Source organism: Lates calcarifer, linkage group LG16_LG22, assembly GCF_001640805.2.
Source record: "Lates calcarifer isolate ASB-BC8 linkage group LG16_LG22, TLL_Latcal_v3, whole genome shotgun sequence".
Taxonomy (NCBI): domain Eukaryota; kingdom Metazoa; phylum Chordata; class Actinopteri; family Centropomidae; genus Lates; species Lates calcarifer.
This window is the reverse complement of record NC_066848.1, coordinates 1,576,265-1,601,839: the sequence shown is the minus strand read 5'-3', so window position 1 is coordinate 1,601,839 and position 25,575 is coordinate 1,576,265. Positions and strand designations below refer to the sequence as shown.

At 42.6% G+C, this 25,575-nt stretch overlaps 4 protein-coding genes across 5 annotated transcripts in view; 2 read left to right on the top strand and 2 right to left on the bottom strand.

The window, feature by feature from the left end:
- The window catches only part of ttl (tubulin tyrosine ligase), an 8,162-nt gene extending 1,463 nt beyond the window's left edge, over positions 1 to 6,699 (top strand). The window contains exons 4-7 of the mRNA XM_018681046.2: positions 155 to 290; positions 391 to 660; positions 1,683 to 1,826; positions 2,493 to 6,699. Of these exons, the coding sequence (XP_018536562.1) occupies positions 155 to 290; positions 391 to 660; positions 1,683 to 1,826; positions 2,493 to 2,691 (749 nt within the window). The 3' untranslated portion in view covers positions 2,692 to 6,699. The remainder of the gene's footprint in view (positions 1 to 154; positions 291 to 390; positions 661 to 1,682; positions 1,827 to 2,492) is intronic.
- fignl1 (fidgetin-like 1) overlaps positions 1 to 8,710 on the bottom strand; it is a 13,774-nt gene extending 5,064 nt beyond the window's left edge. Inside the window, exons 1-2 of one of the 2 annotated variants that reach the window (XR_007814769.1) lie at positions 8,207 to 8,710; positions 7,477 to 7,596 (exon numbers count right to left, since the gene is read on the bottom strand). The gene's annotated coding sequence lies outside the window, so the exon portion shown is untranslated. Of the gene's footprint in view, positions 1 to 7,476; positions 7,597 to 8,206 lie in introns of those variants that run through there. The other variant, XM_051076568.1, reaches the window with a different exon arrangement.
- polr1b (RNA polymerase I subunit B) lies at positions 7,313 to 14,266 on the top strand. Its single transcript, XM_018681023.2, has 15 exons — positions 7,313 to 7,557; positions 8,722 to 8,889; positions 8,981 to 9,127; positions 9,206 to 9,338; positions 9,428 to 9,564; positions 9,643 to 9,866; positions 9,953 to 10,124; positions 10,666 to 10,837; positions 10,919 to 11,200; positions 11,285 to 11,418; positions 11,499 to 11,669; positions 11,759 to 11,915; positions 11,985 to 12,181; positions 12,853 to 13,103; positions 13,179 to 14,266. The coding sequence occupies exons 1-15, from the start codon at positions 7,381 to 7,383 to the stop codon at positions 14,059 to 14,061; spliced, it is 3,405 nt and encodes a 1,134-aa protein (XP_018536539.1). The 5' UTR covers positions 7,313 to 7,380; the 3' UTR covers positions 14,062 to 14,266.
- Positions 14,104 to 25,575, bottom strand: part of nanp (N-acetylneuraminic acid phosphatase) — a 24,828-nt gene continuing 13,356 nt past the window's right edge. The window contains exons 2-3 of the mRNA XM_018681051.2: positions 16,418 to 16,602; positions 14,104 to 15,733 (exon numbers count right to left, since the gene is read on the bottom strand). Of these exons, the coding sequence (XP_018536567.1) occupies positions 15,092 to 15,733; positions 16,418 to 16,602 (827 nt within the window). The 3' untranslated portion in view covers positions 14,104 to 15,091. The remainder of the gene's footprint in view (positions 15,734 to 16,417; positions 16,603 to 25,575) is intronic.

Here is a 25,575-nt window from a genome sequence, read left to right as displayed (position 1 = left end):
GCAAATAAGCTTTAGTCAGACATTTTCTGAGCTGCTGAAGCAACAATCTCCCCTTGATAAACCCACTTTTAATGCTTTTATTGTATAGTTTAAAGTTGAGAATGAGCTGGATGCCATTAGTGGCTGCTTAATATAACTATTTTAATTGCAACAGGTGCTGGTATTTTGATATCCCATGATGCTAATCAGCTGCTGGAGTACATTGATAATCAGGGACAGGTTCATGTCATTCAGAAGTACCTGGAGAAACCTTTACTTCTGGAGCCGGGACATCGGAAATTTGACATCAGGTAAGTTTTATTATCTTTAACACAAACCCCACAAACAAAGTGCAAGTCTGCCTGGACTTTGTAGCTGATGCTCCTGTTGTTTACGTCGTGCTATCGCTAGGAGCTGGGTGCTAGTGGACCATCAGTACAACATCTACTTGTACCGGGAGGGTGTGCTGCGGACGTCCTCTGAGCCCTACAACAGCTCCGACCTCCAGGACATGACGAGCCACCTGACCAACCACTGCATCCAGAAGGAGCACTCGCAGAACTACGGACGATACGAGGAGGGGAACGAGATGTTCTTTGACGAGTTCAGGCTGTACCTGCTGAACACTCACAACGTCGCCCTGGAGACCGCCATATTACCTCAGATCAAGCAGATCATCAAGTAGGTCCCTCTTGTTTTGCTAAAAGCAGCTTAGTCATCATTTACTTGCAGGAGAGGACTCGGACTAGCTGCTGCCGTCAGAGTCCGTTCATCTGTGATTTTAAAGACGCTCGTTAACACTTGTGGGAGATTTTCTTTTGCTTAATGTAACAAGTTTTCAGCCTGTCTGAAGAGACACAGCCGACAACTGACAACAAAACACAACAAACTCTCACACTGAGCTGAAATTCAAGTGAAATCTGCCCTTCTTGACAGTGACCGCTAACAGCTAACGGCTAACAGCACGGCTCTACTGTGTCGCTCTGACCCAGGCAGAAATATCAATAACCATACGATGGATTAGTGTGATGTATAATACAGACATTCATGGTCCTCAGAGGATGAATCCTGTTTGAGTTTGATGATCAACTCACCTTTCCTCCAGCGCCACCATGAGGTTGAAATGTGTGGTTCAGAGTCCCTACTGGATTAATTCTTACTTTGGTTTATGACATTTCCATCAACAACATGCTAGCACTATCATCACAATATGAGTGAGAATAACTTGTGTTTTAGCTACTAAAGCTGCAGGTGCTGCTGATCTGTCATTAGCGTAGCTGCATTTTAAGGTTTAGCACTGGTTTAAACCTGTGCTGCCTGGTTTCTGTGTCCTGTAGGAATCACCTGTAGAGGTAACTGTATCTGAGGTTTAACTTAAACCTGCTTCAGTATTAAATATTCAGAACGTTACTTTGTCATTATAATTCATTATCAGTGTTGCAGCGTGTCATCAGATTACTGACAAGCTCAATAATCATGAACACAGCATCACCTGCAGCGTAATCACTCATATTAATTAACAGAAACACTGCAGAACACAACAACACGGGTCAGGTTATGTTAACAATGACAGAGGTGCATGCTGGGAAGCCTTATTGTGCGTTTCCGTTCAGACAGCGGTAAAGGTCAGCGATTAATCAAAGCCTGAAATGTTTATCACGTGTCAGACGGTTGGAAATGACGCTGCTGTCTGTCTCTCACAGGAGCTGCCTGACGTGTATTGAACCGGCAATCAGCACCAAGCACCTGTCCTACCAGAGCTTCCAGCTCTTCGGATTCGATTTCATGGTGGATGAGAGCTTCAAAGTGTGGCTCATTGAGATCAATGGAGCTCCAGCTTGTGCACAGTCAGTGACATTCAGATGATTATTTTGTGTTAAAAACGTTTTATATTTAGAAATGTTACAGCTTTCTACTCTGTCTCCTCCTGTTCTTGTGAACACAATAGCTCAGTAACGCCTCGAGGGAATTTCTTTAAATTTGGTACAAACATTCACTGTGACTCAGAGATTAAGTGTGTAGATTTTGGTGGGCAAAGGTCAAAGGTCAACGTCACTGCGACCTCACAAAATACACTTTTGGCCTTGTAAATGCAGTATCTCAATAACACCTTGAGGGAATTTAATCAAATTTGGTACAAACCTTCACTTCTTGGACTCAGAGATGAACTGATTAGGTTTTAGTGGTCAAAAGTCAAAGTCAGTGTGACCTCATAAACCTGTGCTTCGGCCTCTTGAACATGACAAATAAAGCCTTTCTTTAGGGATTTTTTTTCGCAAATTTGGTACAAATGTTCACTTGGACTCGAGGTTGAACTGATTAGATTTTGGTGGTCAAAGGTGAAAGGTAGCTATGCTCTCTTTTGTTCATTATATTTATGTTTATTGTACTTAAAGTGTAGTGTTTCAGTATTGTTCCTCACAAATTTGTATTTTTTGTTTCTTTAATGAACTTTACTGTGCTGGATTTTGACCTAAACTAATACGTCTATCATCCACTTCCTCCTCCTGCAGGAAACTGTATCCAGAGCTATGTCAAGGTATCGTGGACGTGGCTATTTCCAGTGTCTTCACCCTGAACAACAGCAGTGACTCCTCATCCGCTTCCTCCTCTCCTTACTCCTCCTCCCCATCCTCCACCTTCACCACCAACTCCTGCTCCTCTCCCAAACTGAGAGGCCCTCTCCACGTGGGGCCTTTCACCCGACTGTAAGCTCACGCAGTAACACCCCGCCTCCTCACCTCCTCCCCAAACTAGAAGCTTCCTCGTGCTCTGTCCTCACTCCTAAACTCACCACCGGAGAAGTAGCACATGCCAGCAAGCCGAGCCTTCTGTCACACCTGGAGGGGCGGGGAGGTCGTCCTGATCTCTTCTCTCCTGATTATGCATATTATGAATGTGAGGATGCTGATGATCAACAGACTTTGTGGGAGTTTCTGACTGAGGACAGACGCCCTTCCATCTCTGTTCCACCACCACTGCCGCCGCCGCCGCCACCGCCACCAGTTTCTCCCCCAAGCAGATTAATGGAGGTCTGACGGATACAGATGAAGTGAGACTGTAGTGCCTTACATTTCCAACCACGCTACCCTTAAAAAGACTGCCAGTTAGCTTGCTCTGTTACCGTGACTTGTACTTGTTCTATAAGCCTTTGCACTGTTGCTAAATAAACTCAACGCGGTCATGATCCGTCCACAAGAGTTAGCATAAAACAGATTCCTCGAGATCGGAGATCTAAGTGAATTTTCTCATCAGACACTTTTTGCATTTTTTTAAAATCACTTTTTTAAAGCTTAGCTGCAGTGTCTGTATCCAGAATGAGGGATGCTAACAAGAAGCTACGGGGATTGATGTGATTTGAAGTGCTATGTGTATATTTCTGCTATCGCTACGTAGCTAACATTAGCATCAACAGGTGTTTACTCACCTGTCTAGAGGAGATGATGCAAGCTCTGTATCAAACTTCCTTGCTTTACTCACCAAGAGCTGCCTCCATCTGTGGAAAGAAATGCTAGTGTTAGCGTTTGTTTTGCGTCTATTTCTGTCACCTCTTCTACTGAAATTAGCATGCTAACCAGCTAGCCCTGGCCCATCCCGTTTCATCCGCTTGTTAAGTTGTGACGTCACAACCGACAAAAATACTTTTTCGGGTCCACCTTCACTGAGACTCTCTTGTTTTCAAGATGCTGCAGTGCTGTGTCCAGTGTTGTTCGAACAGATCTGAGACCAAAAAAATATTCAGTGTCATTGTACTGCTTTCCTTGTTACGAGAAAGAAAAGAAGAAAATGGCTGCAGTTGATAAGTTACATTTTTTTAAACAAATGAAGAAAAACAAAGTTTGATGCCACTGGGTGCTAACGTTAGCTGGCTAATCTTGCTAACATAAGCAGTGGTTACCTCTGATATTGGCCATGGGTTTTACAGGGTGTTTCTTGCTATGAGCCCACATCTTTGTGTTTTGGTCGTCAGTCCTTTTCTGTGCTGCCCAGCTAGCTACCTTAGCTAGCTATCTTCACTCAGCTTCAAAATAGTTGATTATAGCTAACTATTTTTGCTATTTTTGGGGAGCACGGAAAAAAAACTGACAACTGAAACACAAAGATGTGGGCTCATAGCAAGAAACACCCTGTGAAGCCAATTGCTAATATCAGGGTTACCTGCTTTTACCAGTGGATGCTAACCATTGCTCACATTAGCGAGGTTAGCTGGCTAACGTTAGCACCCGCTGACATCAAACTTTGTTTTTCCCATTAACTGCAGCCATTCCTCTTCTCTTTCTTGTCACAGGAAAGCAGGAGAATGACAATGGCTAGTTTTTGGACTCAGATCTGTTCAGACAGCACGAGACACAGCACCGCGGCATGTTGAAAACTGGAGAGCCTCTGCAAAGTTTGACACGGGAACAGTATTTTTTTGGCAGATAATACCACTCTGCGACAGTGAGTTACTGTAGCGTCCAGTCTAAGATGAGAGGATGTATGCTAAACTTGGTGAGCAAACAGCTATTACTGCTAACGTTGGCCATGTAGCGATAGCAAAAATTTACATACAGCACCTTTAAACTTGAGACTCCCTTATATTCTATTATATTAGCTTATATACTAACTGAACAACAACAACAACATTCCTCTAACTTGATCATGTAGACGCTACATATTATTTACACTGAGGGCAGCAGGGAGACGTCGTTTAGCCCAAAAACCCAGGTTTACATCTGAGTCCCTGACCTCTGACCTCTCTATGGCAGAGAAGAAAAAAAGAAAACTACCCCCTTAATGGGATCAGTGATGTTATTCTGTTCTCCCTCAAAGTTTTATTTTATCATTTGAGGAGAGAGCATGTTTGTGTGATGGCATGTAAGTAGTGCGCATCCTCATTAATGGCACCTTTTTGCCCCCAGTTTGTGAGGAGCTGCCCTCATGTCCCCGCGTTCTGTTTCTGATTTACAAAACGATAGACCGTAACTGTAAAGTGTAAACTGTCGACAAGTGTGTGGATTATGTTTCTGAGCTGTTGAACGTAGAGTAGATTGTACAGAGTGTGTTATTGATTATGTAAGACCCCATGAAATAAAACTTGACACAGTAAATGTTTGTTTATAAGAGAAGCAGATGGAGACCAGAAACAGACAACTTTACTTTATGGTTTTTCACTCTGGTCTTGTGAACACACACTGTGTCAAATGACCAAAGAAAAGTGACAGTATACAGACGTTTAGTCGTTGTCTGACTCCCTTTCTACACTAATTTTGTTTGAGTTTGATTTAATGTATTTTTTGTTTCATGGGGTCATTAAAAGTTCTTTACCTTTATTTTAACGAAATCTCTTTGTGAATATCTGAGGTGTAACTGTCCACGATGGCCTGTGTCCGATCTATTTTATGTTTCTGTTTGGTAGAAAAGAGTTCAAATTTTGTGACCGCTGCATGCTGGGTAGTTGAGTTTTGAAACTGTGTTTCCAGGGGCTCATTTTAAAGAAGTCATTGGTCTTTCATGTTGTTTGAATCCCTACTGTTCTCTTCTTCTAACCTCAGCTTTGCTTCCTGCGCTTTGAGTTAACAGAAGTTAAGGGACATTTAAGTTTTTTAATCACTGTGTATTTGTGTTTACAAGATGACTCTGAAGAATGAAGGATATGTAAGTGGCTGAAGGAAGATTGGATAGTTACAGGGCAGGTTAAAGAAACCTCAGTAACCACGACAGGTGGTTGTTAAGTTGGTGTCCTCAGATAGAAGGAGACGAGTTAAACAGCTCTTGTTAAATACAGCTACAGTTCAACTCTTTGAGTGTTTCTGCAGAAAGTTTGAAGTTAATAACTCGCCCTGTTCACCTGATCTGGCCCCTCAGACTACTACAGATGAAGAAGGAGCTCAGCAGCTGCCATTTTGACAGTTGATGCCACTGCGACCATTTTCTCAGATGGAGCTGACTTTCAGTTTTCAACGACCCGAAACAGAAAAACCACAAAAGTTATTAACTTCAAATTTTCTGCAGAATCACTCAGAGAGCTGAACTGTACCTGGATTTAACAACAAGCTGTTTAACTCATCTTCTTCTACCTGAGGACACCAACTTATCAACCAACAATTGATCCATTACTGAGCCCTGCTGAAGCTGAATTAATATCAGTTTTGGAAAGATTTTAATGTAAGTAGGTTATGATTGTGTTGGTAAAAGGGTTACAAGTGAAATTTCAAAAGCAAATTATCAGTATTTTTTAAATTTGTTGGGAAATGTGTTTCCATCAAAGGGACGGGTGCCTTAGAGGGAATTGCATATTGACTTAAAAAAAAAAAAAAAGAAGCAGCAGCAATGGACCTCCAGCATTTAAACGCACCTTCATTTGTTTGTTTGTACTGAAGCGATTTTTGCTTTGTTCGTTTTGAATTCAATGATGTCATTTCCTCTTACTCGGAGTTTCTTTGCACATCTGACTCAGTTTATCATGTTTTTTTTTCTCGTTTTGTATATTTTTTCCTCTCATCTTTACCAAAGATCAAACTCCTGCTGTTTTTTCAGTGTCAGATAATGTTTTGTAGTTAAATATAATCTGGACATTCTCACATCAACCGGCCGACGAGGATCTAAACGCGAATATCATATTCAGAGGGATGTCTGTGCTGTGCATTTGTTTAGGTGACGTTTTATTCAAGATCTTGCATGAACATTTGTCTTTATCAGAAACAATATTGCTAGAATAAAAAATACTACAATTATCAAGCTGATGTCGTTTGTCATTTCCTTAACGAGAACAAAAGTTTTGACTTTTAACAAATAAAGAAATGTTTATTTTGTTTAAATATCTTTAGATCGACACATTAAAGGAAACATAATATTTAAAAACCACTGACATAGGTGGTTATTTAACCTTTCCTCATCAACAGTAACTCACGGTTTCTGATTCTCTGACCTGACACGATTTGTCCTGCAGCGCCCTCAGGTGGTGGAGGACTGCTACAACACCCTAAAGAAATGCAGCATCTGTAAACACAGGTCTGAACTGTCAAAGGGAAAGAGACGTTCTGGAGTGATTGAAAGTTCACCTCCACCTGAAAATCGAGGCAGACAGCTGCAGCTATAACCTCCACTTTCACCTCTCACCTCCACCTGCAGGTTTTGGCAGAAAGCTGCACCCACAATCTCCACCTTTAGCATCTGCCAGAAACCTGCAACTGTCAGCTAAACCTTCAGATTGAGGCAGCCTGCTGCAGCTGTCACCTCCACCAGCTAGAAGATGAAATAAAAATCTTACAGGAGAAACATTTAACTACATAACTGTTACCACAAGATGGCAGCAGCCCAACAACAACTACAACTAAAGAAGAAGAAGTAGAGGGATGTACTTCCTGTGTCACCATACACATGTGGTAAACAAGCATATGAGTCCCTGTGGGTGCAAGCATGGATTTCTCAGCAAAGTGGAGTAATTTACCTAAAGCTCCCAGTCTGAAGAACCTGACACAGGGAGGGTTTGGAGTCCTGAAGGAGACTCAACATGCCGCCGTTCAGGATTTAACCAAAGCTCACATCGAGTCGTTTGACCAGGCTGTCACTGACGGACTCAGCCGCGTTGTACAGGTCGGTTCAATAAAGTCATTAAAGATAAAACACATGCGTCTGAGAAATACAAGAAATCCTGTATCAGTTAAGCTTTTATAAAGATGAAAACCCCAGTCTTTAAAGCTGTTCACTGAAATAGCTAGCTAAATTACACCTAGCTAAATTTACTGTAAAATAACATTAGTCACTTAAACCTAACGTGGGAAGAAACAAGTGTGTTTGAAAAGCTGAAACACACGAATCACTTACAGTTAAACAGCTTGTCTATGACTCTCAAAAGTCTAACTCCTGTAGAGTTTAAAATTAAACGCTAGTTTTGCTAGGCTAACGTCACTAGCTTGGAGCTAGTAGCTTGGAAGCTAACATGCTAACAGCAGATACAGAGACAAAAAAGTGGGGAAAATGGTTTCCTGCCTTAATTGGTTTTAAAATGTGATCTGATCTTTATCTAAATCACAAGCACAGACAAACACAATGTTCTCAAGCTAACAACACACAAATAATTATAATATTTCATGTCATTTCTTGTCTTTCAAAGTGGGAAAAGTAAGTGAACCCCTGGATTAAAAGAATAGTTTTAAGTATTAAGTAGCAAATATTTTCTATAGCTGTACATCAGACATGCACAATGTTCAAGAGGAAGTTTTCACAGCTTCTGTTCACTCACCTGTTGATTTGTTTGGTCAGTAACGGGCGCGTGGCTCAGGTGTAGTTGGTGTACGTCCATTATTTTCCACCAAAACTTCTCAAAAAAATAAAAAGACAAAACTTAAGGTGTGATAAGCCTAAACATTTCTATTATACAAAACTAATCTTCCAGAGAAAAAGAAAACGCATCATCTCAGTCACTCACGATCCACACTGTGCTCCACACCTGCATCAATTAGTGCTACACCTGAGTGGACTGTCATGGCTGCCCACAGCGCCACCCAGTGGCTGCGTGTTAGTAGCTGTTATTGTAACTTAGATGAAGATGTGACCACATCTTAAGACAATTTTATAAATAAATTCAGGTCATTTCAAACGGTTAACTTGCTTTTTCTGCCCCAAAACTTTTCCCCTGTCTTTGTTTCTTAGAAGTTTGTTGCTTCGTGTAACTTCCTGTTTGTATTTCTTCTGCAAACGGTTTCTGTTCTGGAGGTTCATCCTCAATATTTTCCTGATGTGACGTGTCTTGCTCAGGCCATCCCTCCCTTGGAGTTCATGGTAAAAAATGACAGGATCAGCCTTTCGTTCGTCGAAGCCACGATCTACAACCCGGTGGTCAGCAAAGGCAGCATCTGCAGGGAGATGAGGGTGTTTCCGGCAGAGTGCAGGGGAAGAAGATGCTCGTACAAAGGAAAACTGGTGGTAAGACTCTGAGTCACGCACAAAAACGAAGCCACAAGGAAGCCAACAACTGCTCCACAGATCTATAATTCGTTGTGTTTTATCATTTCAGGCAGACGTGAGCTGGTCGGTCAACGGCGTCCCTAAAGGCATCATCAAACAGTCCCTGGGTCAGGTGCCGATCATGGTGAAGTCCAAGCTGTGTAACCTCCACGGTATGTCGCCGAAGGAGCTCGTCGAACACCGTGAAGAAGCAGAGGTGAGACGCACATTTGTCACAAACAGAAACCCTTTGTATCTGTTAAGAAAAGTTAAACTCACTGGTAAATATGAACAGGAAATGGGAGGTTATTTCATCGTGAACGGAATCGAGAAGGTTATCCGAATGCTGATCATGCCGAGGAGGAACTACCCCATCGCCATGTCCAGACCTAAGTGGAAGAGCAGAGGCCAGGGATACACTCAATATGGTGAATATAAGCTCTCAGATAAAGTGCAAAAACCTTCAGAAAGTGGCTGCATCTTTTTTTAAAAATGGTCGTCATCTTTCTCCTCACAGGTATTTCTATGCATTGTGTGAGGGAGGAACACACAGCCATCAACATGAACCTGCATTACCTGGAAAACGGGACCGTGATGCTGAACTTTATCTACCAGAAAGAACTCTTCTTCCTCCCACTAGGCTTTGCCCTCAAGGTAGGCAAAAAAAAACACAGAATATTTTAGAGAAATATAATGTAATATGAGGTATAACCGGTCTGTTGTGTCGTCCAGGCTTTAGTGGACTTCACAGACTTCCAGATATACCAGGAGCTGATAAAAGGCCGCGAGGACAACTCCTTCTACAAGAGCTGTGCGTCGGAGATGCTGCGTATTGTCTCGGAGGAGGGCTGCACCACCCGCAGCAAGGTGCTCAACTACCTGGGAGAGCGCTTCAGGGTTAAAATGAACCTTCCTGAGTGGTACACGAACGAGCAGTGTGCCAACTTTCTGATGGAGTAAGTCTGGATGGATGTCACGTTTCAACCTGAAACAGACACAAGTGTGGTTGTTCTAACATGAGTTGTGTGTCTGTTTTGATCAGCGAGTGCATCTGCATCCACCTGAAGTCAGATGTGGAGAAGTTCTACCTGCTCTGTCTCATGACGAGGAAGCTTTTCACGTTCGCCAAGCAGGAGTGCATGGAGGAGAACCCTGACAGCATCATGTGTCAGGAGGTGCTCACTCCCGGTCAGCTCTACCTCATGTTTTTGAAGGCAAGTTCTAAGATCATTTTTTGAATCAGAAACATCACTTTATATCAATACCAGACTCCATAGACAAAAACAGGAATTTTACCGAGCAGAAAACAGGAGCTGCTGGAATACTGCTAGTGGCTTGTTTGTGTTATTGTGTGGTACTTTTACTTAAATAAAGGATTGGAATACTTCTTCCACCAATGAAAGTCACACGATAACACAAACAGACTAAAAAAATAAAGGCAGTGGTATTACAGCAGCTCCCGTTTTCAGCCTGGTAAAATTCCTGTTTTTGTCTATGCAGTCTGGTACAGACAAACGACTATGTTTCTCATAAAACAAAAAGGATCTTACTCTTTAATAAAAAGGATGTATAGAACTTTAAGCAACCAAACAATAAATGAGCATTGCCACTGATCAGTTTTACATAATTTTTTTACACTGCAAGCCTTTCTTTAGCAAGAACTTGAATCTTGGTGGAAAAATAAAACAAATTTCCATTCAAACAACTGAAATCTCAAGTTATTTGTGATTTAACCCCTAAAATATCTTCACACAGGAGAGACTGGCTGCCTGGTTGGTGTCTGTGAAGCTGTCCTTTGACAAGAGAGGCAGCAGACTGAGTGCAGGACTGAGCCCTGAAAACATGATGAAGATATTCAACATGGGCAGTGATGTGACCAAATCCTTTGAATACCTCCTGGCCACGGGGAACCTCAACTCCAAGACAGGTACAGCCACATGAGCTGAGCACAATTCCTTAGTCGTATAAAAGTGCTGTTCATGTGTTAAACTAATAATGTTTCCTCCAGGTCTGGGCATGCTGCAGAACACTGGCCTGTGTGTTGTAGCCGACAAGCTCAACTTCATCCGCTACCTCTCCCACTTCCGCTGCGTGCACAGAGGAGCGGCGTTCGCCAAGATGAGGACCACGTCTGTTCGTAAGCTGCTGCCCGAGTCCTGGGGCTTCCTGTGTCCCGTCCACACCCCAGACGGAGAGCCCTGCGGCCTCATGAACCACATGACGGCCAGCTGCGAGATTGTGGCACCAACGCTGCCCACCACATCCCTGCCTGCTCTGCTCTGCTCGCTTGGTGAGCACTGACGTCAAACGACGACTTCCTCTCACGCAAATTTTACAAGCTAATTTTAAAGCTTCTCTGTCTCTGGTGTCTCAGGTGTTACTCCTGTGGATGGATCTCCTGGTCAGCCCTTCTCAGACTGCTACCCCGTTGTCCTCGATGGGGCTTTTGTTGGCTGGTTGGAGGCTGAATTAGCCCCAGGCGTGGTGGATTCACTGCGCAGGTTCAAGGTGGGATACTAGAACCTCAAACAGCTGCACTGTGCTTTTTTCCTGTGCAGGAAACTGACATGTAAATCATCCATCTGCAGGTGCTCAGAGAGAAGAAGATCCCCCCTTGGACTGAGATCGTTCTGGTTCCCAAAACCGGGAAGGCCAGCTTGTACCCGGGCCTGTTCCTCTTCACGACACCCTGCCGTATGATGCGGCCCGTACGCAACTTAGCTCTCGGAAAGCAGGAGTTGATTGGTACTTTTGAACAAGTACGTTTAAACTATAATAAAAAAAATCTAAATATAAGAAGCAAACAACTGAGATGTTTATTTAATCATCTTTTTTAATCCTGCTCCAGCTTTACATCAACGTCGGCATCCTGGAGGACGAGATCGAGCCGGGAGTGACCACACACCAGGAGCTCTTCCCTCACAGCATGCTGAGCGTGGTGGCGAACTTCATCCCCTACTCCGACCACAACCAGAGTCCCAGGAACATGTACCAGTGTCAGATGGGTAAGTCTGGCTACGTAGATCCAGATATTCTGGGTCTTTAATCGGAGATTAAACTCACTGTCTTTGCAGGTAAACAGACGATGGGTTTCCCCCTGCACTCGTTCATGGATCGCTCCGATAACAAGCTGTACCGGCTCCAGACCCCACAGAGCCCGCTGGTCAGGCCCTACATGTACGACCACTACAACCTGGACAACTACCCCAGCGGCACAAACGCCATTGTGGCTGTCATATCCTACACAGGCTACGACATGGAAGATGCTATGGTGAGTAAAACAGACAGACTAGTCGATGCATCAGTCGGGAAGTCCCTGAAATGCCTGGTTAGAAAAACAACTTTTTTCCATTGAACAGAATCTATTTTATTATTTATATTAATTACTCTGTTTTAGTTTATTATTGCTCCTTCTTATTTGATTTACTGCTTTTTTTTCTATTTATATACGGCACTGAAGTGTGCTTACCGACTGCTGGCACATGTGGAACACTTTTGTTTTGAAGTGGAGCATAAAAATGACACATTTATTGAATGTTAAGGTAAAATATATATTTTTTAAAATAAATGCAGTCCCTTAAGTGAGCATAAACCTGCAGCTTAGCAATCTCACAACATAAATGAATTCTTTTCTGAAAAAACTAAACAAAAACATCTTTTGACAAGTCATTTTAACGTGACCGTGTCAGCAGCCCGGCAGGAGAAACACGTCCTGGTGCGGTAGGATTTCATAACTGAGCAATTACGACTCTGCAGAGGGCTTTTAATTTGAAACGACAGTCACAGGAAGTGGAGACCGTGGTAATACTCAGTTGAGATGAGAGAAAGACAGAGAAAGGTAGATTTTACTCGCTACCGTTAGATTTGTAGTAACAATTGATCCTCACTCTCCTGGGACAAACCCCAAACCCAGTAAATAAAAATAAAACACTCTCTTCTTAGATCGTGAACAAGTCGTCGTGGGAGAGAGGCTTCGCCCACGGGAGTATCTATAAGACTGAGCTGGTGGATCTGGGGGAGAAGGTGAGGGGAGATGACAGCGTGGTGTTTGGGTTCAAACCAGGTGACCCCAAAGTGAACGGCAAGCTGGACGCCGATGGACTGCCTCACATCGGGTCAACGCTTCAGTACGGAGACCCGTTCTACAGCTACATCAACCTCAACACCGGCCAGACCTTCATCAACTACTACAAGTATGTGGCAACATCCGAGTGGTGATTTTTATTTCTACATCAGGTCACTAAATTATTATCGTGTTTCTTCACCAGGAGCCAAGAGGCCTGTGTAGTCGACAACGTAAAGATCTGCAGCAACGACACCGGCTCAGGCCGCTTTAAACGAGTCTGCATCACCATACGAATTCCACGAAACCCCACCATTGGAGACAAGTTCGCCAGTCGCCACGGTCAGAAGGGAATCCTGAGCCGCCTGTGGCCGACCGAGGACATGCCCTTCACGGAGAGCGGCATGACTCCGGACATCCTCTTCAACCCGCACGGCTTCCCCTCCCGCATGACCATCGGGATGCTGATCGAGAGCATGGCCGGCAAGTCGGGTGCCCTGCACGGCCTGAGCCACGACGCCACGCCCTTCACCTTCTCCGAGGAGAACTCCGCACTGGAGTACTTCGGCGAGATGCTCCGGGTCGGTGGCTACAACTACTACGGCACGGAGCGCCTCTACAGTGGGCTGAGTGGCCAGGAGCTGGAGGCCGACATCTTCATCGGAGTCGTCTACTACCAGCGGCTGCGTCACATGGTCTCCGACAAGTTCCAGGTGAGGACCACAGGAGTGCGAGACAAGGTGACCAACCAGCCGGTGGGAGGGAGGAACGTCCAGGGAGGCATCCGTTTTGGGGAGATGGAGCGAGACGCGCTGCTGGCTCACGGATCCTCCTTCCTCCTCCACGATCGACTCTTCAACTGCTCGGACCGGTCGGTAGCTCAGGTGTGCGTCGACTGCGGCAGCCTCCTCTCACCTCTGTTGGAGAAGCCGCCGCCGTACTGGTCGGCCATGCGCCACCGGAAGACTGTGTGCACCCTGTGCGGCAAAAGTGACTCTATCGACTCCGTGTCTGTTCCTTATGTCTTCCGTTATTTTGTCGCCGAGCTCGCAGCGATGAACATCAAAGTCAAATTAGACGTTAAGTGAATTTTGCCTTTAAATATGACAAGGTACAAATCAGGAATCTGATGAGTGAAAAGTCTGAAAAGTGTTTTATTATCTAAGACTTTGAGGAAATGACTGAAAAGGATGGAATGAATGTATTGACGTGTTCTGTGGAGGTGTGTAAAAATAACCCAAAGGCCTTTTTTGTACAGTCATTCTTAGTGTTGAATAAAAATTATGTTCTGTACCACTGTTCTCATGCTGATTCTTATGTGTGAACAGTTGTGAAAAAAGTATTCTGATCCATTATTTAAGAGAAGTACTCCATATTCCATTACAAGTAAAAGTTCTGCTTTAAAATCCCAAGTAAAATGACTTAAGTGCTTAAACTACCAAAACAGTCTATTGTATTTTTTAAGCTGACAGGTTCAGACTGATATTAGTGTAGTAGTAGTAGTAGTATTAATAGTGCCTGACAACCTCATGGATAGGAATACTACAGAGACAGAGCTTTTAATTAAAGAGTAAGATCCTTTTTGTTTAACCAGAAACGTCACTAAATATCAATACCAGACTCCATTGACAAAAACACTGATTTTTACCAAGCAGAACACAAGAGCTGCTGGAATACCACTGCCTCTATCTGTTAGTTTGTTTGTGTTATTGTGTGACTTTCAGTGATGGAAGAAGTATTCAGATACTTTATGTAAGTAAAGCTACAACACAATAAAGCAAACAAACTACCTGTGGTATTCCAGCAGCTCCTGTGTTCTGCACAGTAAAATTCATGCTTTTGTCAATGGAGTCTGGTAGTGATATATAGTGTTTCTGGTTAAACAAAAAAGATCTTCCTCTTCAATAAAAAGGTCTACACAAAATTATATTTAAGTACAGTAACATGAGTAAATGTAGTGTGTTACTCTGCACCACTGTGTGAATAAATAGTTGATACCTGAGTGCCCCACACCTGCCCCACACCTGCCCCACACCTGTCCCACACCTCCATGTGACATTCATCTTTAAACGTACCCAGAGTTAAACATGTCCACATGGTTTCAGTCACCAGTTGTCCTTATTTCAGCTGCTCCAGAACCTGTGGGAGGTCCAGCACAGTGGGGATGGTGTAGTCTGGTTTCACTGAACCGTCCGGCACAGCACCTCCTGCACCGCTGATCCAAACCGTGGCCCGCACTCTGGCGTTAAACCCCCCCTGGATATCTGTGTCCAGAGAGTCTCCGACCATGATGCAGTCCTGGGCCTCCACCTCCAGCTTCTGGAAACACAATGTGAAGATGGAGATGTATGGTTTCTGCTCTGGATGCTCTCCCCCGATCACGACGGCGTCAAAGAACTCCTCACATCCGACGGCGTCAACCTTCTCTCTCTGGGTCTGAGCCTCCCCGTTGGTCAGCAGCAGCAGCTTGTATCGGCGGTGCAGGTTTTTCAGGAGGTCGCAGATCTGAGGGGACAGGCTGAGGAGCTCCAGGCGGCTGCTTTTCCACAGGGTGTAGCACTGAGCTGCCAGAGATGGAGTCGAACTACCGCCCAGAGTCTCCTGGATGCTCTCCTCCCAGTGACCCACTCGGACATCGTCTATGGATCTGCCTGCAGCTGGGTCAAAACTCTCATGGAAAAGCTTGTGCTTGAACTTGTCACAAATGCTGCTGGTGGTTTTATCATCAAGGCCTAATGTGGTCTTCAAAAGTTCACTGGTCTGCAAGTCAAAAAACAACACATGAAAAAGAAAATGGTCAAAAATGAAATAAAAAAAATTAATAAACAAAGTATAATATCCATCAGCTTGTTAATATTGTCTTCATATATCTGCTTGCATGTTCAAGTTGGGCAGAGCTCCACTAGGAATCATATGAGACCACTAAACTCCATGTATTATAATGTGACTGAATGCTATACCAGACTCCATTGACAAAATCAGCAATTTTACCGAGCAGAAAACAGGAGCTGCTGGAAAACGACTGCCTCCGCCTGTTAGTTAGATTGTGTAAATGTATGACTTTCGGTGGTGGAAGAAGTATTCAGATACTTTCCTGAAGTAAAAGTACCACACAATAACACAAACAAACTAACCGCGGTGTTCCAGCAGTTCCTGTGTTCTGCTCGGTAAAAATGCTGATTTTGTCAATGGAGTCTGGTACTGATAACAGCGATTTTTCTGGTTGAATTAAAAGGATGTTATTCTTCAGGGTCTATCTCTGTAGGACTCCAACTCATAATGATGTCTGCCAGTTATTTTAAAATTCACACACAAAAAAGTTATTTTAAATCAGAACAGTGATGTATTTTTTCCCTCCCTCTTGCCTTACTTGACGCTACGCTGACGTTACAAACATGGACGCCAACTTTCGAACACCACAAGAGGAATATTCATATTTATCACCTTTTGTATCGCCACTGCTCCTGCCCGACTCGTTTCAATGAGTGTGTTGTCCAGGTCAAATAATATCGCCTTCACAGTTTTCTCCTCCATTGCTGTCATTCCACGACTACACGCGGAAGCTGCCGGGTGAACTGCATCCTGGGGGTTGTAGTTCTGGCAAGCGATCAGCGACTGCAGGTTTAATCCTGTAGAGGGCGCCAGAAAACAATAAAATACAGTTAAATAAGATTCCCTGCGAGCTCTCCACACTGATTTCAGCTGATACAGTTAAAATGAATAAATAGAATAAATAGATTTTATGTGTCAAAACGACAAAACTACAAAAAAGTTGGCAAAAGATGCTACAAATGTGCAAATACTACTGTTTGATATACTCAAACTGTAGAGTCACTACAGCACGTTATTTATTTATTTTATGGGTTATATTTAAATAAATGACTGTAAAAGTACAAAAAATAATCTGAAATTGAAAAATGTAAATAAATATGAGCATGAAAGGCCGTAGGAATATTATATAATTAGTTAAATGGGCAGAAATGGGCAAGTTGGACGTATTTGACTGTGTTTTAGACCTCATGCACCATTTCCATTTGTTGGTGACTCAACTGGCTTCTAAAATTATTTTCATGAAGGTGAGGATAATCAAAAGGAGCGGGAAACAATCAGTGTCATGATTCGTGTAATTAAAATGCTCTACGTGACTCTTGACCGCGGATATTGCCAATTTAAACACATATTCCGTGACACGCACTCTTTCAAAATCAAAACATACCTCAATTATTATGCAACCTGTCCTTTTGCTCGGCTCTCATTGGCAACGGGCCAGAGGTTCACACGCAACAGCAGTGTGCAGGGCCTGTTGCACTGCTGCTGCACCAAAACCCCAATCACAAATCACAACAAACCTCTCAGATTACCTGAGAGGATACTGATTCCAGATCAGGTGTTTGGGTCTGACCTAATTATCTCAATTACCTTGGACAAAAAAAAAAAAGATAAACTATAAATCAAGACATGGTGTGAGAGGACAAACCTGCTATTACCTGTGAGAACAAACAACACCTGCTGCTCGCATGCAAAGGAAGATGTTTGTTTAAATGAGAGAGCGAATGAACTTCATCTTTAAAAAAGAGGAAGAGAAACATAAACGGAGACTGAGAGAAGTGTGAGGATGGAATTTCCCCCCCCCCGTGATGTGGAGGAAAAGAAAGAAAAAACAAGACTTCCCCCGGCCGTCCAGGACCAGCGGAGGCATCTGAAGGACCGGAGAGGTGAGGCCTCGGCGTCTTTGTCTGCACGACACCGTTCCTCTTTTATCTGCGTGGGTGGCCAGGGCTGCACACAGTCACACGCTATCTCTCTCTGCTGGGCACGAATCACCACCACCGCCCTGCAGAGGCCAAATCATTAAGGGTGTCGATGCAGCAAACACCTCAGCCTCTTTACAGCAGGGAGATAACCCGTCTGAGCTGACTTTTTCCATTAGTTAAAACACTGAGGTGGGACAGGTGTAAGGCAGAGGGACAGGTGAGTCTTTAGGCCGTCAGAGGAGGCCGTCATCCTCCGTTTACTGACTGACAGAGAGAGATATCTAACAAAATCCTCTGGTCAGCTATGATCATATAAATCTAATCTTCTCCTGTGGAACACAACAAGAAAAAGGGAAACAGGAAACTGCAGTAAAATACATTAAAACACAGAAAACGTACCTGACAAAATCCTCCAGCCAGATGTGCATGTTAGCACGTTTTTGTCATTTACATTAAGTTTTAAACTAGCGAGTAAGCTAACAGCCCTGATAACAGAGAAGCTAACAGGCAGAAACTCAGAAACTTGGTTCATTTACAGACGTAACTTCTGTAGTTTTAGAAAAAAACTGAGACATTGGGTTTATTTTACTGTGTAATAGAATAAAGTCATCACGGTATAAAACTGTTTTATTTCACTGTGCAAAAACAAAACACAACTCGTCTAAAAGCCTCATGATTGTTCAATGTTTTCTAACTCTATAAATGTTCCTTCCTCCAGACTCTAAACTAGGACAGAGTCACAGCTGTTGACCTGTGTGGATTTCATAACAGGCTGTGAACTGAAATGATGAATAATCATCCAGAGAGCTGAGGAATCAGATGTGAATGGTGACGTCCTGTTGTCACATCAAACAACCAACGTTACTGAGCAGAATGTCGAGGACTCGAGGTCACTATTTTTCAGTTAAAAAAATATGAAAATGTGAATGGGAACGTCTTCAAAGACGCACAGTCAAATGAGATCACACTGCAGCCAAACTACAGCTGCAAGGAGACAATTCTACTTTATCTCTATTTGTTGGTGATGCATTTCAGATACAGTTGGTAGGACTCATAAAGAAAGTAGAAGAATCAGCAGATTGTGTGAAGATTTCTACTTTCTCTTTGAGCTGATTCATCATCAGAGATTTGTAGTAAATCAAACTGAATGTGCGTACGTCTTCAGACAGAGAACCGGGTCGCTCCTGGGTTTTAATTATCGTCAGGTAAAGCTGAAGGGAATGCAGCCCTCGGTTTATTTGCAGGTTGTGAGCTGTTCGTGACACTGGACGTGAGCAGGTCCCTCCCAAAATCAAGATATGAGGATTCCCTCACACGGCTGCAGCTCATCCGTGTCGCTGTCGACCGGGTGACACCAAAAATCCTTTATCTCCGATCATTAAAGCTGCTTTTAAATATCAAACATTTTTCAGATCTGAGAGATACAGATCAAATATACCCAGGATGCCGAGAGCGGGAACTCAGTCGCCCTTTTCTTTGTCAAGGTGCTCCCATCAAGCTTGGCTCCTGATACAAACCCCAGCCACACACACACACATAGATGTGAGATTTTATCGAAGCGTGGGGAATGTATGAACTACGGTCTAAAGAGAGAAACACTGGTGTGCCTAATGGCACTTGTCACGGTAACAGGGGGGAGTCTGGCAACCTGCACGTACACACAAACAAAAACAACACGATCTGGGGCAGGACGGTGCCTCTTCAGGAGGTTACGCAACGCTCTCTATGATCACGGAGCGATATGCACTTCTGCAGAGCTTATGTAAATCGTGCATTCGGGAACTTCGGTGACCTCGCAGACATCAGCGTCTGCATGCGCTAACACTTCTCAGTTTGTGCGTGAGCGTTGTGCATCGTCTGGTGTGTGAGTGCCGAGAGACTGGACCTCCCATTGTGGTCTGGTGGGTTGCCAGAGCTTCCTGTGTGCTGATACACCTGAGTTCTCCTGACCGGCCGCTGAACCACTGCAGCAGCAGCAGCAGCAGGAGGAGGTGAAGCATGTGTGGTCACTGGAGGAAAGCCCTGAGAGCCCAGACCCTGGAGGATCATCCTGTCCCAGTCTAGTCCTAACTGGTCTGGGAGTGCTCACACTGCGGAGAAAAAAATCCGCTCATACTGTCACATTGTGGGGACGAAAACTTCAGGGCTGAAGGTGCAGTAAACATTTTGGGGCTGTCCATCTTGTGAGGGCGATATCTCCGTACCTCCATGAGGGAATTTCTTCAAATTTGGCTCAAATGTTCATTGGAACCGAAGGATGCACCGGTTAAAATTTGGTGCACAAAGGTCAAAGGTCAAGGTCACTGTGACCTCACAAAACACACTTGTAGCCTTGTGAACGCAATAACGCTTCGAGGGAATGTCTTCACATTTAGCTCAAATGTTCACATGGACTCAGAGATGAATTGTTTAGATCCAAGGCACTACTTTGTTTAAAAGTTAAAAGGCCTTTATTCATGATGAAATTCATAACATCATGGGCACATACATGAATGTCAGCATGAAACAGCCTCCTGAATAAAGACCTTTTAACTTTTTTGCAGGAAGAGCGCCTTGGATTTTCTATTGGGAACTTTTATGTTCTCTCACTATTCTTTGAATTTAAGATTGTAGATTTTCATGTTCAAAGGTCAAAAGTCAAAGGTCACTGTGACCACACAAAGCACATTTTTGGCTATACACTCTACATTTGTATGCACATTAACTGCAACTGGCAGCTAGGTCTTGTGAAATTACGAGTAAAATAACACACCAGGTCTTTTTGCAGGTTGTTTCTACGTATTTTTGTCTTTTCACATGTAATTTCATGCCAGGTATTTTGAACTCTGACCCTAACTTTAACCAAAAAGGTGTAAAATGACATGAAAAGCTGAAAATAAAAAGAAATGACACACAAAAAGTCTTGAAAGTGGCGTTGTATTTGTACGCCATCGAATGAGATCACGCTGTAGCTGGACTACAACCACGAGGCAATAATTCTACTTGATTGATTTGTGACATACTTCAGATAGAGTTTGAGATGATGAAGTGGTAGGACTCGTAAAGAAAGAGAGGAATCAGCAGACTGTGTGAGGATTTCTACTTTCTCTTTGAGCTGACTCATCTTCAGGGATCTGGAGTAAATCGAATTGAATGTGCGTACGTGAGCGAGTGATGGAGCTCCTCTAACCCGGAGGAGCTACACTACAGATCCTACATCACGTCACTGTATCCCAAAGGGGCAATTTTCAGGCTGACTGGACGAGCTCGAGATGGGACAGGCCGAGACAGGTGACTGGAGGAGGTGTACCTGAGGCTTTGATGCTTCCCCCTGACACACGCGAGGCAAACCACAACACAGACACAACTCGCTGTTACCATGTTGGCAAAACTGTCGACCTAGAAAAGCAATGTAATCTCTTATCAAAACATATTACATGTCAGGTTTTTTGTAGTTAAAGGAAGGGTCCTGGTTTTAAGCAACACAAATGATGGATTAAACTACAAAAACACTGTAAGACTTACAACATCCTGTAGTTTGGACCGAAGGTGAAAGAAAAAGACTAAAATCACGAGACACGATTTCAATTCTGTGCCAGGAACACAGTCGATTTTGCAGCCAACAATCCCTCATCTGAATTTTGTAAATGATCTGAAGCTCCCACTTCCCCGTGTGATTTTGAAACTCTGACATCATGGGGGTTTGCACACAACATTCACCTCGGAAAATCCCTGGAGGGACATTTAGAAAGTTGAGACGTTTCAAATCGAGTGACAGCATCAAGTGTCAGATGATTACTCATGCAAAGGGCTGCAGTCTGAGAGCACACGCACACACACACCCACACACACCTCTACTTTCAACTTGTCTGAAAACAGAATCTCACAAAAATGCAACAGATTGAAGAATTATGCTGTAGATCGGTGGTTTCCAAAACTGGCGGGTCAGGACGAATAATTAATATACCTCTTGTCCTTTGAGAGTCATATTGAATATGTTCTGCTACAAAACAAACTTCTGGCTTTTTATATCTTTATATTTACTGTTAATTTTTACTTTTAACTCTTTCAAGCCTGTAAAAGTCACAAACTCCTTATTTTATACATTATTTCACAGTAATTTCTTTTTCATATTAATCACAGGGAAAATGGAGACCAATTTCTGGCTGTTATTTTACTTTAGTTAGTTGTGTTAAGTTTAAACCAAAGTAAATATTTATTCTTTTGTAATCTAAATTAAAATCTTTATGCAACAAAGCATATAGCAGCTACAGAGCAATATATCCACTGCCGTGTTGGTAAACCTGTAATTATTAAGTGCTGTAGATGTTCAATTATCTAAAAATCTTTTTTTTAAGAAAAGCAAAAAAGAATTGTTTAATGAAAGACTGCACAGAAGCTAGTAGAATAGCAGCTAGCTTTAGAGTGCTTCGTTAGCTTGTCCATAAAAGTGATAAGCAAAAAACAGTGTTTTCTGTACAGTTACACTGTCCCCTAAGTAGTCAGAAAAATTATTTATAATTGCTTTAAATGAAGGCAAGTGAATGTTAAAGTCATGAAAGTAAATAAATAGTACATGAATTAGCTGACGTTAGCATAGCTCGCTAACTGTGACATTTCATTGTCCTTGACAGTTGATGCCACTAGTACCTCCACTTTATTTCTGTGTTTAGAAAATTAACACAAAACATTTCTGACTTTGTTTAGTTTAATCTTGAAAGTAAATAAATAGCAATAACAGTACATCAGATGAATTATTAGCTAATGTTAGCATAGCTTGCTAACTGTGACATTTCATTGTCCTTCACAGGCACCAGTACCTCCACTTTAATTTTGAGTTTAGAAAATGTACACAAAACATTTTTTTTTTGTGTGACTTAGTTTAGTTTTCTCATGAAAATAAATAAATAGTAATAACGGTTCTTCAAGTGAATATAGCTAGTGTTAGCATAGCTCGCTAACCGTGACATGTCATTGTTCTTCACAGCTGATGGCAACAACATCTTTTTGATCATATTTTGAATTGTTCACTTGATTGTATAGGATTTTCTTTGTTTGATTGTTCAGTTTAAAAAAATTGTTTATTCTAGCTAAGAAATTTTTAAAACTTTTTATACCCGTCTGCCCGTGGTTTACTCTGGATATTTCTGCAGGTTTCTGCTCAAGGATGAGAAAACAAACCCAATCAAGTCGCCCCCTGTTTTCCCTGCACTCGCTGATTGGATCATGATGCTAAAATTCAGGGAGTGGAGGGAACAGATGGCGTGTAGCTGCCGGACCGACTGACTGACACTTTCCATTTGAAGGTTTGTTTTCCCCCCTCTTCATCATGGAGGGGTGTTGATGACATGACATGCCCCGTGTCAATTGCAGAGGTTTAAAAAGAGGCTTCCAGATGGAGGGTCTGGCATTGACGTGGAGGAGACATGACTCCATATGGATGCTGTGTCACTCCTGCCTGTCCTTGTGTATGGGTTCACTCTGAGATCATCCTCCAACATACGACTTTGGCAAGAAGAAGAAGAAGACAACTTTTTTTCTCTTTCCATACACTGCAGACATTTACAGGAATACTCTGCTTCAGTTTTTGCTTCAGTTTCTTCTTAACATTCACTGCTTTCCAAAGAAATTGAAACGATTTTTATCTGGAAAAAAAACAACTGTGTCTCTGCTGTTATGACCATATTTAGTTAGATAAATCTCTGCAGCCGGTGATACAGATTTACAGTAGTTCCCATGCTGATACACTTCCTGCATCTAATGAACGGGTCAGAAACTGACTGACAAAACTGGTTTGATAATTTTCTTAGAACTCCTATAAACAGAACATCATGACCTTACACCCACACAGTGTAATTTCTCTGTGAAACAACACTGGAAAGAGCGATAATCTCTTGCAAAAACACGTCTATCTAAACAAACAACATTTAAAGACACATGCATGCTAGAACATGAATTTCTCTCTGTTCTGTGTCGTGATGTTAAGATTTTTGGGCTCGTAAAGTTGTATACAAATGACACAATGGCACAACTTATGAACGTCACGCCCAAAATAGAGGTTGTGGTACTTTGTCGTGCATCCTTCCCCTCAGGGGGAGTTGGAAAACTCTGCAAAGATTTCTCCTCTTAGCAGTGACTATATAGCTTATGTCATTACATAATTGGATCAAGTGGATTTTGTTTCCACAGCGATGGAGGCAAGCATGCTCCAAACTCTGCTAACGCTCCGTAGGGTATCAGAGAATATATAATAAAGGGAAGAGAAATAAACATTTACTGCACTTTAAGGATACTTTTACATCCCATGGCTCTATGGTAATGGAGTGCCAGTGGATTACATTCCACATTGAACATCCTGGGGTCTTTTCTCAAGGCTTCATGAGAGATGAGGCAGGATCCCAGGTGCTGATAAGGGATGGTGACAGACAGCCACCAGGGAGACTGATAGCCAGACTCGTCTTTTATCTCACCTGGCTGGGAGGAACGGGACCTCTGACCTGGCCTGCAGAGGCTCAAGGGAACCTTTGTTGTCGGCGTGGCACGGCACCACCGACGGACAACAAAGAGGCCCTCTCTGCCGGGCAGCGTTAACCTGTGCTCTCAGGACAGGTACACCTGTGTTTCTGCACAGTCTGTCCATGATGAGGGTAGAGCTGCAGTGTTTATCTGCTGTTATATGGCTCAGGGAGATCAAATGATCAGCCCCGCTATGGCCCACTGAGTTTGCACATCACAATATGGTAATAATAACAAACTTACAGCATGTGGTCCTCAAGCAGAGTGTGCAAAAAGTCTAATGGGATGGAGTAAAGTAGCGACTAGGTGAGGGTGGAAACAGAATAATTTAGTTTAGTCCTCTAGATAGTCATTAAAGCATGAATTATTTATATTTTTTATTAAAAATGGATCAAATGACTGTGTGGAACATGAAAGGATTCACTCATAGTGAGCAGTGCTACTGAACACCACCTGGCAGACAGAAAAAGTTAGCGACGAAGCTTATAGTAGCTACAGATGAACATATTTGCTGCTATGTTAGTAAACTTAAAATGATTAAGTGCTGTAGTAGATGTTCAATTATTTAAGTGTAAGGAAACACATTACATTTTTTTAGAAAGGCAACCCAAAGAATTGCTTAATGGAAGATTGCACAGAAGCTAGCAGAACAGAAGCTAGCTCCAGGAGACTTCATTAGCTTGTCTCTGCTTAAAAGCTAATAAACAGTTTTCTGTACAGTTCCACTGCCCTCAATTGAGCAGAAAAGTCATTATTACAGCTTCAAATGAAGGAAAGACTGGTGTATCTTAAAGTCATGAAAGTAAATTAATAACAGTTCATCAAATGAATTAGCTAATTTTAGCATAGCACGCTAACTGTCATCATGCCTTCAGCTAACACCAGCACCTGCACTTTATTTCTGAGTTTAGAAATTTCTGGAAAACATTTTTACTTAGGTGACTTTGTTAAGTTTTCTAATGAAAATAAATAAATAGCAATCACAGTGCATCAGGTGAATTAGCTAGTGTTAGCATAGCTCCCTAAATTTGACATTTCATCATCCTTATCCAGTACCTCTGCTTTATTTTTAAGTTTAGAACATTTCTATAAAACATTTTCCCATAATGTGACTTAGTTTAATTTTATCAGGAAAGTAAAATAAGTAGGTAGTAAGTATAACAACATTATATCAAATCAATTAGCTAATGTTAACATGGCTTGCTAATTGTGGCATTTTATTGTGCTTGACAGCAAACACCAGCACCTCTGCTTTATTTTTGAGTTTATATAAAACTTTTTTTTTTCACTGTGTGACTGTTTATTTTTTTTATCAGCATTAGCAACTACTGTAATTTAGGAGAAGTTCTGCCT

Bases quoted from the DNA above. Each gene is read 5' to 3' on its own strand.
- polr1b (XM_018681023.2), top strand. From the start codon at position 7,381: ATGGATTTCTCAGCAAAGTGGAGTAATTTACCTAAAGCTCCCAGTCTG. The intron at 9,867-9,952 runs GTAAGTCTGGAT...TGTTTTGATCAG, and splicing joins TGTGCCAACTTTCTGATGGA to CGAGTGCATCTGCATCCACC. The intron at 13,104-13,178 runs GTATGTGGCAAC...TTTCTTCACCAG, and splicing joins ACCTTCATCAACTACTACAA to GAGCCAAGAGGCCTGTGTAG.